Source organism: Molothrus aeneus, chromosome 3 (assembly GCF_037042795.1).
Source record: "Molothrus aeneus isolate 106 chromosome 3, BPBGC_Maene_1.0, whole genome shotgun sequence".
Classification (NCBI taxonomy): Eukaryota; Metazoa; Chordata; class Aves; order Passeriformes; family Icteridae; genus Molothrus; species Molothrus aeneus.
The window spans coordinates 4,602,449-4,617,593 of record NC_089648.1 but is presented as its reverse complement, the minus strand read 5'-3'; the positions used below and the strand labels follow the sequence as shown (position 1 = coordinate 4,617,593).

Genomic DNA, 15,145 nt, shown 5'->3' with positions numbered 1-15,145 from the left:
GTGTGCTGCTTATGTAGGTGTGTTTTTGTGACCCCGAGAAGTTGCCCGGGTCGCGCAGCGGCGGCGGAGCGGCGGCGGCTCGTCCTGGGCAGCGGCGGCAGCAGATGATGGTGGCGGCGCGGCGGTAGCGCGGCGGCGGCGGCGGCATCCCGCATCCGCGGATGCACGGCCCATCCCCATCCCCATCCCCATCCTCATCCTCATCCCCGCGCGGAAGGGACACCTGAGGCTTCGGCAGGCGGGCGGGGATCGCCGCCGTTCGGAAGCGGAGAGCGTGCCGGGGGAAGGCGGGCCGGCGCTCGGCTGTGTGTGCCGGTGGGCAGGGGGCTGGTTATCATGGCGGATCGGACGGCTCCGCGCTGCCAGCTCCGGCTGGAGTGGGTGTACGGCTACCGGGGCCACCAGTGCCGCAACAACCTGTACTACACGGCAGGGAAAGAGGTGGTGTACTTCGTGGCTGGAGTCGGCGTGGTTTACAACACCAGGGAGCACAGCCAGAAATTCTTCCTCGGGCACAACGATGATATTATCAGGTAAGGGGGCTGACTTCTCTGGTGGTGGGGTGGGGTGGGGTTTAAAGGGAAGGGAGGAGGAGAATGTAGTGCTGGCAGAATACCCCCTCCTCGCCTCTTACAGCTCGGCTTGTACCTGTCGTTTTAGAGCAGCTCAGATTTGTTAGCAGCAATCTCCGCGAGAGCTGGATCCCTAGATACTGTTGATTATCATTATTTTGTAGCAAAGCGTGGAAATATTGTCATAATAACGGAGGGAAGGTTAAGTTTTTCTATTGCACTGCACCAAAAGCAAAGTGCTTCATTTCAGCACTGGAAAGGTCTCAGTGCAACAGTGCTGCAAAATCGTAGTTCCAGTACCTTGATGTTTCCAGAGCTGGGACCCCAGCTCATCAATTCTGACCTCGTGCAGAAGGCAGGTGCAGCTCTCCTCGCCCTCAGCAAATCCCAGCATGAGAGTGCCATAAATCTGACACGTAGCTCAAACTAATCTGGTTTTAATATCCAGAAAATGTAAATCAAAATCAAGTTCAGCTGTTTGCACTCCAGGCAAACAATCCCAAGCATGCTGGTGCAAGATGGCCAGGTCTTGCTTCTCATCTGTCCAGTTCATTGCTCCTTTCTCTCAAATTCTGCCTGAGAAGTGGATTTAATTTATGTTTTCATCTTACAGAAATGCTGATGAAAAATAAACCTCACAAAATAAAAATGCAGTTACATTGCTCAAGGTAGTCTTTAAAAAAATCTGTCCAGAATACAGAAATTGACATCAGTAAAATAGAAAATTAATGTAGCTACTACTTGATGAGAGAAATGTGAGCCTAGAATATCCTCCCGAAGGATGTTGCCTGGTGATGCCACTCCCCTGAGCACAGCTATGTGCTGCCCTCCCTGCTCACCCCGTTCAGCATGAATGAAGCGTTTCCTGGATGATGTGAAACCAGAACAGTCCCAGGTGACTCATGGTGTGGGAGTGCTGTGGAAGCATCTGCTGAAGCCAGAGTTTTGACACTCTGTAACCAAACCACACAATTGTCACACAATCCTTGTTTGCAGGAAGCCTTCCACTTTTCCCAGGAAGAGCTTTTGGCTGCTGTGTATCCTCGTAGCAGCCTTCTCCCCCTCTCTAGGATGCATTAAAGCAGCAGCACTTCATCAAGTGCAGTGCATGTGCATCAAAGTTTATTTTGGTTCCAAGGTATTATCAGCTCCAAAGGCTGCTGAAAATAGACACTGGGCTGCTCAGAGAAGAGTCAGTATTTTACAGACATCTGCAGGATCATGAAATTAAAAGTTTTGCTTGTTGTATGGACATAAAATTTGATACTCTTTGGTACAGGAAGTGTAATCCATGTAGAGAGCTGTGTACTTCTGTGCTTATGTTTGAATTGTTATTTTAACACCTGACAGCACCTCCCTCCCCAAACCAAATGTATTGTACAGCTTCTGTGCCCTTTACTTTGAGACCTGTCACACTGGGAGCCTGCTTTTGGCAGTGTCATGTTGAGAAGGTACAACTGGGATAGAAAGAATGAATGGCTCATATTTGTACTTTGACACTGCCTGTTGGGCTCTTTAAAGGAAACCAGAACCATGTGTTCAAATAGTTGTGTCTTGAGGGACTTGCTGAATGTCCAACTCGTGCTTTGGAAAGATGGATTTTGTTTCTGATCTGCAACACCATCAGAATTCAGGTGGAAAACTGTACTTTCCACAAAGGATGAAACATTTGGGTCCAGAAGTGAAGAGCAGAAGCTGAGCAGCAGCTCATGTCAGCTCTCAGGGGCCAGGAACTGTTGCTGTCACCACGTGGGGTTTAAGGAAGGACAGACTGCCCAGACTGCTGCTGGAATATTCTGTTGTTTGCACCATGGCATTGGTGGTTGCCTCCTTTGCCACTGGGGCACTGTGCAGTCCCTGCTGATGCAATATCCCACCACTGTGAGCACTTTGAAGTAGATGATGCCTTGTGTGGTCATTGCTGATATCACTAATAAATGTGGGAATTTAAATTCTCACATTTTAAGCTTCACGTCTCTAATCCATTTGAGATGAATGGATGAATGTATTTATCCAGTTTTTCTGGGTTTGTTGGGATTTACTTGCTTAAGATCAGCTTCTAAACAGCAGGGTGTGCATTTGCAGTCCAACAGGTTGTCATTTCTAAAGAGGTTTGAAACACTGTTTAAAAAAGAAAACTTGGATTTTGGAAAATACTGTGAATCACTGAGACTGGGAGACCTTCAAGTGGGAAGATCTTCTGCTTCCAAGGACTGCTGTTATCTCCTTCAGTGAATTTTTTTTTGTGTTTTTGTGAATGCTGTTTTGTTGAAAAAAAAGATGAGAAAGCCACGATTCTCAGAAGTAATACTGTGTGTTACCTTGAAGTGTTTATTGAAGTTTATTTATATGAGAGGGGATATTTGTCCTTGGTGAAAAGGGCAGGTGTGTATGTTTAATATGTTCTCCAAGATTAATAGTTCTGTCTCTTGTTTTGCATCAAGATAATGCAGCTGGACATAATTTAGTTTGGGCTAAAGCAGACCAGAAAGTATTGGATTAAATTTTATAGTATTGGAGAAATGGCTTTTCTTCCAGGATTCCCATTTGCAAGGCGAGTTCTGCCTGTGCAAGAACTGAATGTTCTGCACTCAGCTAATAAGGTCGATGTGCTGAGCAGGAACAAGGGAGCTTGGAATTGTCCTGTTTTCTGTGCAAAGCCACACCAGGTGCTGTGCTTCCAGTGCCTCCTCCTTCAACTCCAGGAGGAGACGAGCTCCTGAACCACTGATTTAACCTTTAAGTGAGCCCTGCTTTGCAGAGGAGTTTGTGACAGCATTGACTTTGACAATAATTGAAAACTTTCAAAAGAACGGGTTTCCTTATTTTAATATTGTGCATTACTTGTAGAACAGTGATCAGTTACATCAATCCTTGTTTTGCTCTGAATTAAGTCTTGGAGACAGTTCTTTCCTATAATTTTTCTGCAATTTGTGCATGTAAAAGCCACAGCAAACAGCAAAAATAAGAATATAACCCATTGAGATACTTCTCACTATCACTTAAAATATAACTGGTTTTATCTGTTTCTGCAGAAGTTATTTGTGAACAGAGATTCCTAAGCCTGAGAAATTTTTCCTTTATAACTATAACACTATAACTTTGTAGTGACAAAGTTATTCCTCCCTGTTTTCGAGTTCCAAGGATTTCTGCAATATTGAACAGTTGTCCTGACTATGTGACATTGTCACACACCCTGGTTTCTTGTGGCACCTGATATTTTGTATGTTGTGCACTTACAAAAGCAGGTTTGCATCCTGGCTGCCTCCACGCCGGTCTCTGTTGAGGCAGCCAGCCTGCTCTCCCTGGCAGGTGTCTGTAGTGCCTGCAAAGCCCTGCTGTTATCCATGGATTGCAGGGCTGCTGTTCATGTAGGGCTGCTCACAGTGTGGGATTATCAGAATATTGCTCTCAGTGTGCTGGGGTGCTGCTGGGGGACAGATTGAGATTAAAGCGCGGCCGTGCCAGCGGGGATGGGATTTCCTGGGCTGCAGGAGCCACTGCAGGCCTGGCTTGTTCTCCACAAGGGTCGTTTCAGGAGACAGGATGTGTGTCAGGATGTGGATCTCTTCTCTTGCTGCTGTGGGGGGAAAAGGAGTAACATGCTTCAAGCAATGTTGTGTATTGCTGAGCACAGTAAATATAATTCTGGAATTTTTGATTTGCAGAGCTATGCAAATCAAAACCTCAGAGACAGAAGATCTGAATTGTACATTAATATTTTTTATTTAATGTTAAAAATGCCAATCACTTGTTTTTAAAATTTTTTAAAGTTTAATAGTAATAAAATGGTTATAAAAATAGTAATACAATTAGAGTAATAATAATTTGGACAAATTGAATTAGGACAATCTGAGACAATAAATACAAAGAGTTACAGATGTCCGGGTACCTTTTTCTGGGCAGAATGAGCCCGAAAAAGGACCCCTGCTAACAAAGGATTAACCCTTTAAAACAACAGCCTGTTGCATATTCATACACCTCATACATGATGCATAAATTCCATTCAAACACAGGATTCTGTCTGGCCAGTGTCAGCTTCTTCCTCCTAATCCTAACAGCACCTTTGAGGCGGGAAGAAGTTGGTTTCTTCTGATAAGAGGGCAATAAATTCTTTTCCCTGAAAGATTTAGGTGTCCTGTGGCTGCTGTCTGGTGTGAGTGCCTCATTCCTTTCTTTTAAAAAAACCCACTAACATAGTTCTTATTTTAACTACAAAAGTTACCTTCTAATTACAAGACTACAATTATTATTAAAATGTTAATACAGCACTACTAATCAATACATGAAAATACATATTCACCACTACTATTCAATACATCAAAATACATATTCACCACTACTAATCAAAATACATATGGTAAATATCTGCATAGAGCCATATAATATGCACTTTTCACATTGAAAATTATGTGTTACAATATTCTGTTCATAGGGTTATGCTTATTAAGGGATCTAAAATACTTTCAGTTTCTGTTCAGTTGCCCCCATTTGGAAGGTGACAGCAGCTGTTGGTTGTAGAGCGGTGTTCAGGTTACTGTGGGTATTGTTCAGCATCAGTGCATGGGAGCTGCACTGTCTGCAGCTTGGGCTAACCCTGGACTTCAGAGCCCCGAGGTGACCCCACAGGACTGCTGGGATTCAGTGACTACAAGAGAGATTTTAGGAGAGGTTTTCAACAACAGGAATTCCAGCCCCGTTTCATGGATGCTACACCAGTGCATCCACCAAGCCATCCAAACTTAACAGACATGGCACACCTGGGGTGAAGCAGGGTTTTGGGAACTCTTCTGAGGCAACAAGTTGTTAAATGAGTTTCGTATGAAAGGAATTCGTTCCCCATAGAAACTCCTCTAATCAGCTTGTTGCCTCCTTTGCTTTCAATGCTGGAAAACCTTGGGAAAATGCTGTTTATTCCATGAAGTTCCAGTGGCCTCTTTTGCTTCTACTTGAGTGCTGTGCTGTGCTTAGGTTTGAAGTCTTTATCAGGGCCTGACCTGCTATAAATTGGTTTCTTAAATATCTGTATTAATGCATCAGATGTGGTGGAATATACAGCCACAGTACCTTATTGAAAGTGATTTAGAAATACTTAGATCAATTAAAAGTGGAGAGAAGCTCAGCAGGCATTTGTCACTGTATGTTGGTGAGAATGGCCATCATTTAACCACAGCCTTTAACCAGAGCAGTCTAAACCTAATTTTTTGATACATTTTTTTACATTTCCTATGTGTTAAGACTCTGCAATTTTTAAGCTTATTTTATATCAGCTTGATTTCGGATGGCCAGGAGTCATGATGGTCAGGTAATCATTCTTTACCAGGATGAAAACACACAGAGGTTTTTCATATGAGTTAACTTAATTTCAAATAAAAAAAAAAATCTACAGCTCCAAGTATTGGAATGCTTCTGTGTGAAAGTAGGAGGGGATGGGAGGTCTGTAAAAAGGTCTTTTGCTGACTAACCAGCTGCTCAGCTTGTTGGGAACCTTGGTAAAGAGCAAAAATGCCTCCTTTCCTTCCCACCTAAAGAGTGTTCTTTGGAACATCAGCTTGTTTTGCAGGGGGTGCATTTCTACCCCAGGACCATTGAGCTGTCTGCCTTGGCTGGCCAAGAGACACATTGAATTTCAATTCCCCTTCAGGGTGGTGTTCAGAAAGGCCTGGCAACAGACCTCTAAAGCTTTAGGGAAGCCTGATCCCAAGGCTGAGTGTCTGTTTATGTCAAGCTTCTTTAAGTGTTCCAGCAGCACAGTGAACCCTGGTGTGCTTGACGTTACTGCTGGGACTTCTGTGGGTGCTGGCGGTGAAGTTTGTTCTTTCTTCTCTGACAGATGGATGGAAATTCACTAAAATGATGGGAATTAAAACAGAACATAAAATAAAGGTTACTCTCAGAGTGATACAGCAACCCTGTTATTTTGGCTGCCTAACACTTCTTGGTATAAAAGATTTTACTGGATTTTTTATAGGGAATTTTGAGTGCCTCCATTATTTTAGCAGACTTGAATGTTCAAGGCATAACCTTCCATGAAAATTACTGACTGGCACTGCAGTTTATATGTAGTCATACTAATATTGATGCCTCCACATGGAAATTGGGCATCTATTCGTGCCAAATGTCTGCTTCCTCATCCTCAGAAACTGTCTTCCACATGCAGAGATAAATATTGAAAGTATCATTTACTGTGGTAGTAACCTACTACTTGCAAATATTAATTGCAAAATAACAGTTTGGGGCAAGATGAGAAAATTCTTCTTTTGAAGAAGAATTTTCTGTGTTTTTTAAAGAGATGTTGTTTATTTTAGAAATTGACTGTAGTACCAAAGACAAAATACCTCCTCAGTTTTTCCAGCTGTACCTGCAGTGAAGGCTGGAGCCCTTTTGCTTTCCCCCCGACTAGGCAGAGCAGGCCTCCTTCTCTGTATCCCAGGAGCTCTGTAACTGGAGCTTAGTCACAGTCAGCTGCTGTCTGACCACAAAAGGTGTTAAATTTAAATTTCTTTAACTTTGCCTTTCATCTCTCCAGTGTTTGAGCACTGTTTGTAAGGCCCTTAAAGGACCTTTTGGCTTCTCCCAGTGCTGGGATCTCTGAAAGCTGAGCTTTCTGTGTGGCAGCAGATCAGAGATGATGCCACTGGCACCTGCTCACTGGCCCAGTCACACCGGTGCTGAGCATGTACGAGTGGGGCTGTACCTAAATGAGATTTTAGCAGTAGATCTACAGCAGGTTCCTGATCCCTCCAGCATTCTGAGGGATTCTCATCTCTTTAGAAATTATTTATTAAAAAAATAAATTGAAATGCTGTTCAGTGAAACTGCTCTTTCTTAATGGCTGTAAAACAAGTTTATTGTATTCAGTTGTGTTCCTGATTCAAGGTCTCGTGCAGGTGCAGTGATTGTTGCATATGTGCTGGCCTTTTACTTCCACAGGGGCTTTGGTTGAGTTTTTTAAAATGTGTGGCATCTGGGAGTGGCCACAAGTGTCTAAAAGGATATTCTATGAGTCTTTATGACAGCTGTCTTTAGTTGAGAGAGCTATTTTAAAGCTTTTGCTTGTCAGACTGGAGAGGTTTGTGTGGTTCTGTCTGGGATCTCAGGCTGCTTTAGGATGGGCATCTCTGTGCTGCACTCCCTCTAATGCAGTCCCTCCTTCCCAAGAGGGGAATAATGTACCTGCCTTTCCCCAGGGAGCTCTCTGTGCTTGGGTTTGGTGTGTGGCTGTGGCCTTGCAGTGAACTGTCCCTCTGCTGTCCCCTACACTACATTCTAATGCCAGAACCAAGTCTTAAAGAATTGCACCCAGGCTATGGACTTGCAGAAAAGAGAATTTTACAAAAGATACTTAGAACAAGTTACCCACTCAAATCCCAGACAGGAATTCTGCTGGATCTTCTTAGCTGCATGTTGGGTTAATGCAACTCCATGAGTCTGGCAGCTTTCATTGACTGTGGCCATAAGTAATAATGCATTGGGCATTTGCAAAAGATGCACAGCAGAGCACTGTGACCTTCCATATGCACCCCCATTCTCTTCTTTGAGAGAAGAGACTTGATGAGATTTTTGATTGTTTCATGTTGTTAAATAATGGTGTTAGAAAAAATGCTCCTTTCCTTCTTCCTTCCTTCTTCCTCCTTTCCTTTCCTTTCCTTTCCTTTCCTTTCCTTTCCTTTCCTTTCCTTTCCTTTCCTTTCCTTTCCTTTCCTTTCCTTTCCTTTCCTTTCCTTTCCTTTCCTTTCCTTTCCTTTCCTTTCCTTTCCTTTCCTTTCCTTTCCTTTCCTTTCCTTTCCTTTCCTTTCCTTTCCTTTCCTTTCCTTTCCTTCCCTTCCCTTCCCTTCCCTTCCCTTCCCTTCCCTTCCCTTCCCTTCCCTTCCCTTCCCTTCCCTTCCCTTCCCTTCCCTTCCCTTCCCTTCCCTTCCCTTCCCTTCCCTTCCCTTCCCTTCCCTTCCCTTCCCTTCCCTTCCCTTCCCTTCCTTTCCCTTCCTTTCCCTTTCTGCATTTTCCTCCTCCTTTTATTTCCCACAGATAATCAGTTGGTTTCTGTATTACAGGTCATGCCATTCAGAATGCACTCAAAATTTTGGGGGCTTTCTTTTGGATATGGGACTCTTTGGAATATAGAGTTTGTGATATAATTGTATCACAGATCTCCAAATAAATATTTCAAATGAATTTCAAATGAAAATTTGACATTTCATATTGTGGCAGAAAATTTAGGCACAGAATAAATTAAGAGAGGTAACTCTCATTATTTCTCTTCCATTAACTGGAGGAAGAACACCTTTTTTAAAGGAATCTGGTTTAGGCTCATCTCTCTTCCATCTTATCTCCTCTCTGGCAAGGACAGTTCAGATTATTAAAAATTCTTCTTTTATCCTTTCACATTCTTCTTACATCCTTCTTAAAATCACTTTTCATAAATTCAGGTCCTCCCTGGCAGAACACTAATACTTTTGTAAAAAAAGCAATTTTATAAATAATTTCAATCTTAATAAAATAGATATAAAGTAATTTCTTCCTTTGAAATAGAATGTTGAATAGAACATTCAAGAACAATAGAGTTTTGAGGGCTTCGTGGTTTTTGTTAGTTTTATTTTCATATTTAGTTTTCCCATGGCTTCTATCAGATTTTCAGATTTAATTTTTTTTTTCTCCTTTAAGGAGATTGATTCCAGGGGGAGAGAAATAAAATACAGCATGAAAAATACCATTTTAGTTTTGTTTGCAGAATGAGCAGAGTGCAGACACACAAAGGAGCCCTCACAGGCTCTTGGCTGCTCCCTTCCCAGGGAGAGCTTGTCCATTGTGATTCTTCCTTAGCTTTGTACTGAAGAATTAGCTGTGATATATCTTCTGTCTTATCTGGCATGGGTGAAAAGAATGAAGGGAAAAGGATATTTACCTCAGGAAAACTGTAGGAGAATAGAAAAACAAGTAGATATGTGAACTGTTATCAAGGACATGTGAAGCCTCCTTTAGTAGCTTGTAATTTTTACTGCTCTGAAAGAATGTAGGATCTCCAGCCAGCGATGCAGGGACCTGTTTCTCTGTCCCTGCACAGCACCAAGTGTGTTGCTATTTCCCATCCTGGCTGGCTGCCATGGTATGGTTAAATCTGGAATTGTGCCCAGCCCTGCTGAATGCACTCGATGAGCAGATTTGATTGGAATTAAATCTTACCCCGGGCTTGTGCTCCGAGATCCTGCTCAGCCACAGCCCCCAGCGGCACAGGAGCCACCAGCAGAGCAGGGACACGGAGCCACCAGCAGGGCAGGGACACGGAGCCACCAGCAGGGCAGGGACACGGAGCCACCAGCAGAGCAGGGACACGGAGCCACCAGCAGAGCAGGGACGTGGAGCCACCAGCAGAGCCCTCCCTGTGTGGGGCAGGGCAGGGACACGGAGCCACCAGCAGAGCAGGGACACGGAGCCACCAGCAGAGCCCTCCTGTGTGTGGCAGGGCAGGGACATGGAGCCACCAGCAGGGCAGGGACATGGAGCCACCAGCAGAGCAGGGACGTGGAGCCACCAGCAGAGCCCTCCCTGTGTGTGGCAGGGCAGGGACGTGGAGCCACCAGCAGAGCAGGGACACGGAGCCACCAGCAGAGCAGGGACACGGAGCCACCAGCAGAGCCCTCCTGTGTGGGGCAGGGCAGGGACATGGAGCCACCAGCAGAGCAGGGACACGGAGCCACCAGCAGAGCCCTCCTATGTTGGGCAGGGCAGGGACATGGAGCCACCAGCAGAGCCCTCCTGTGTGGGGCAGGGCAGGGACACGGAGCCACCAGCAGAGCAGGGACACGGAGCCACCAGCAGAGCCCTCCTGTGTGGGGCAGGGCAGGGACATGGAGCCACCAGCAGAGCAGGGACACAGAGCCACCAGCAGAGCCCTCCTGTGTGGGGCAGGGCAGGGACATGGAGCCACCAGCAGAGCAGGGACACAGAGCCACCAGCAGAGCCCTCCTGTGTGGGGCAGGGCAGGGACACGGAGCCACCAGCAGAGCCCTCCTGTGTGGGGCAGGGCAGGGCACTGCTCTGGGTGCTGCAGGAGACACGGGGCATGGGGGCAGCAGGGGGATGTGCTGTGCTCTCCACACGAGCCGGGCAGCTGGGGCTGGAGCCTGCTCTCTGTCCTGCTGGGAAGGGGAAGGCAAACCCCCTGTAACATCCCTGGTAGCATAAGCTAGAGAAAAAACCCCGAGTATTAGCAAATGACAAGCAGTAAACCAGATTATAACTGCCTGAAGCTACATGCTGCCAGGCAGTTACATAATGGCAAAAACTCTTCAGCCTCCACTGCAGCACTGAGCCTAAAATACAGCAAAAAGGGCTCTGATGTGCCCAGCTCTCTGAGGTTTCACTGAAAGCACAACTGCAGGTTCCCAATCTCTGCTCTGAAGAGTTGGCTAAGAAACCAAGAGAAAAAGAGAAATAATTGTAATAGGCAAGAAAATGAATCACAGTGCTTACATAAAAACACAGAAATGCACAATTGCATGTTTGTTTATGTAACTCCTGGTATTAGTCTCACAAAACACAAGTTTAAAAGGCATTCTTTGGATCATGGTAATCTCTCTTAAATACAGCATGTCATGGATTTTAGTGGTGTGATAATGTCACACCTGCTCTCTCCTATTTGTGTCTGTGACTGGCTGCACATCCATTAAAAACAGGTAAAATTAATAACTAGTTGGATAATTAATAATCTTAAATTGCATTAAAAGACATGTTTTGAATAATAGGGAGGGTCCTGTATTCTGAGGGTGCCTAGTGCAGCTGGTTCTGTGGAAGGACAGAGAGGCTAAAGCGGTTTGTGAGCATCTTTTCCAAATGCCTGATGGGTCTTTCAGTGGAACAGGAAGGTTGGTGAGCACTTCCAGTGACACTTCTTCAGAAATCCAATATTGAAAGTTTTACTTATGGAAAACATGAATTTAACAACATGGCATAACTTTCTATTTGAAACTTTATTTACATTTGACAAGAGTTCATTTTGAGGCTACTGTAAGGCAGTCCCATAAACATGACAAGTTCTGTTGAGTTGGATTTGGATGTGGCTTGTGGGCTTTGGACAGTGTCAGGTATTGGTGTGGTTTCTCTCCAATGTCTGCTTGTGGTGCTCCTTGAGACCTCTTGAGCTTATTCCCTGTGCAAGGGCAGCTTTCCTCAAACCTCTGCCCATTGTTGCCTAAAATAGCACTAAAGAGAGGTCCTGAACCTTTTCCCTCCATGTTTTTCCCCAGCTATCCATTTTGTAGGCAGCACAGAAGGGAAGTTATCTGATCCAGAGAACTTGCTAAATTCCCAGACTCTGTCCTCACTTTTGCCATTTCTCCTCCCTTTCTGAGCAGTTACCACAGACATAATTTTGCTTTCCAGCCATGGTGATGACTCTGTGGGCACTGCCTTATGAGTGAACATATGAATTGCTCTGTTACACAGATGGATCACTTTAAAAGCTTGGAAGTAAACTAATCTTCCATGTCTAAAATTTCTAGAAAATCCTTGAATTGAATTTCCAGGGCTTGTTTGAGTGCTTTGATGGGAACCAGCGTGTGGATCTTTAACTTTCCAGAGCCTGGTGGATCCACGAGTGTCACCAGGCATGTGAGGAAATCTCAGATCTGCCTGGGAGATGGTGACAGCTATTTATTTCTGTAAAGGCCTATTTTAAGAATATTGTAAATCTGAACAGAGAGTCTTGTTCTCTGAGAGCTGGCCTTATGTGAGATAAAACATGATTTTCCTGTGAGGGAGCTGAGAAAGCAGCATGCATTTGTCTGAGCAAGGAATATTTTGGCACTTGTGTCTACATCAGTAGAACTTCACAATTTTATTTTCTTTGCCTGTTGGACCAGGTGAAGGGTCAGAAGAGAATTTAAATTAGGAATAAGCATGTACTTTGTGTTTCAACTGAGAACAGACTTATTTAAGTGCTGTTAAATAAGTCAGCTCTTCAGAGTGCCCTGTTTCTTGCTGTATTAAATAGTTACTTGAATGTGTATTGCATTTCTCACCTTCCCTGTGGTATCTGTTATTTCTCATTTCCAATCTGTGGGACTCCCCACTGCTTAGGGATAAATGGTCTTTTACCTTGTCCTTTAGTTTGGCAGGAGTTACTTTATACAGGATGACAGTGACTGCACTGCACACATTTTATTCCTGCTTTTTTCTTCCCTATAGATATAACAATTTTATCAGCCTGAGTCCCTCAAAACTGAACATCTACTGCAGCTGTCACAGGCTGCTATCAACAGAATGGAGTTTCTGTGATCCACCTCAGCCATTGGCAGGATTGTGGTCTGGGTTTTTACACTTAGGTACACACACAAATACATATAAATAGTGTGTGTACATATATATATATATATATAAAGTTATTATATAATTATGCAGTATTATATAATGCATAAATATAAAAAAATTATATTTTTGGCTTTTAAATAAATTGTTGACTAAATGTCATCACACAGTTACCTCTTTCACTTTCCTCTTTTCTGTGCTGGAGGAAGCAGTGGGGACTGATGTCCCTTAATTCCATTTATGAATGGACTGCTCTTAATCCTGGACTTGTTAAGCAGTTGGGACTATGTAGAATTGTTCAATATTGGCACATCTAAGCTTTTTCTGAGTGCTGGCAGAAATTTAGTCTCCTAAGAAATGTTTCCATTAAAAAAAAATCTCTTGCATTGTGACAGGAGGGGTTTCTCCCTCTAGTATGTGACAGAAATTTTAAAAAGAAAAAAAAGGTGAGAGTCACCAAAAAAAGCAATTGCCACAACCATGGTTTGTGGCTTTAGGACAACATGCCCAAATATGTTAAAACAGAAGTGTTTCACTACATGTCAGCATGAATTTAAGGCATCAGACATTGCATTGTGCTCAGGAGGTCCTGGGGATTTTTAGTTCTTCATTTCTCTCTTCTGAAGGCAGACTGTGGCATTTGAAATGTCATTTTCTGTTATGTCCTGCTCTGGTTCTTCCTGTGGGAATGTTAGCATACTGTTTCTAACATGGTGGATTTCAGTTTTTCTCCTGGCTCCCTCAGTCAGTGAGGTAGAATTGCTTTACTGGTGCCTCTGGCATCCCCCCCCAAAGGGGAGAGTTCCAATGGAATGACAAGTCAGGAAGGTTGGTCTCCTGTTTCATTCTTGGATCACTCATGGATGTGGGGCTCCCCAGACTTGGTTGTTCATACAGCATGCAACACCTTCCACCTATCTTACCTTGAAAATGTAAGCATGTGGTTTTGATCAGCTCTTCCAGAAACCAGCAAAAGCCCTGAGGAATTTGGTTCATAGAAAGATTTGGCAGCATCTCATACATTCTGAACATAAACTTTATTTTTCTTAGTTAGAATCCTCATTTGTATTTTAGATTATGCTTTGTTTGACTGAATGCTTTTTTCCTTTTTTCTTAAATTAATTTTATTTCTATTTCTTACATTGTTGTAACAAGAAGGCCCAGCTGACAGAGTGAATAAAGATGAGTGCTTCTCACCAGCCTTCAGGGGATGACTTCAGAGTTATCAATGGAACTCCCACTCAGCTGCTGGAATCTGCTCCTCATTGTGACCCCACAGTCACCCCCATAAAGGCTGCCTCAGCCTCTCTAACTCTGAGACATTCTTGCACTAATATATATGGGAAGTTTCCTTGCTGTCTTATTTCCTCTTCATTCTGTTCTTGCATCCTTTTGTGTTCTGTTTGCTTTTTCCATTCTCACCCTTCTGTGTAAAAATCCATATTTATGTGGTGGCTCCTCCCCTGAGTGGCTGAGGGCAATTCAATTCATCAGTGCAGGTGTTGGTTCTGAGAAGGGGCTGGATTGTTCCCAAAACATTCACCTGAAACCTAAAACCAGATTTCTATGGAACAGGCTATGGCCACCTGCCTGGGAAGAGCTGGGACTCAAATGTGGGTATCACCTGTAAAAGCATTACATGAAAACCTACAAAGGCTCCTCTTCCTAAACCTGCATCTCAAAGTGAAGGAGGTTTAAAATGAGGAATTGTTGGAAAACAGATGCCAATCTCCAGGTTTTATGGGGGGTTTTTTGAACTGTACCTGGAGGTTTTAAGATACTGCTAAGGGGTGACATCCTGTTGGAGCTGGTCTGGATAGTTTAGAAAAGGTTCAAAATCCCATTCAGTTAAAAAAGCCCTGTTTTCAGCCAAATAAGATAACTTGAATGTTATTACACAGAAGTGCAATCATTTCAGTAATTTTCTAAATAAAGTAAAAAGTTACTATTATCTTATACCATGTTACACAAAACAATATTTTTAAGGTGTGTTCCTGTCATGTTATGAATCTCATTTCAGGTAAAAGTGAAAACACTTCTTGATGTGTTTATGGCTTTGTTATAAGATCATGAAAGCCAAAGTATATAATTTTACTCTTTTAATATTTAAATAATGAATATAGAATAAAGCTTTGGCTTTCAATTTTTTTTCTAATTCTGAGATGACTACAGATCTTTTTTTACTTATTCCAGCTGCCTGCAGAATACAAAAATAAAAGCAAATGTATGCAAAATGCAATGCTCAAATTAACATGCATTAAAATTCTGGT

The 15,145-nt window shown here is 43.4% G+C and overlaps 1 protein-coding gene across 3 annotated transcripts in view; it reads left to right on the top strand.

The window, feature by feature from the left end:
- Positions 1–153: 153 nt before the first annotated feature.
- EML6 (EMAP like 6) overlaps positions 154–15,145 on the top strand; it is a 93,191-nt gene continuing 78,199 nt past the window's right edge. For all 3 annotated transcript variants that reach the window (XM_066546061.1, XM_066546060.1, XM_066546059.1), the window contains exon 1: positions 154–533. In XM_066546061.1, the coding sequence (XP_066402158.1) occupies positions 337–533 (197 nt within the window). In that variant the 5' untranslated portion in view covers positions 154–336. The remainder of the gene's footprint in view (positions 534–15,145) is intronic.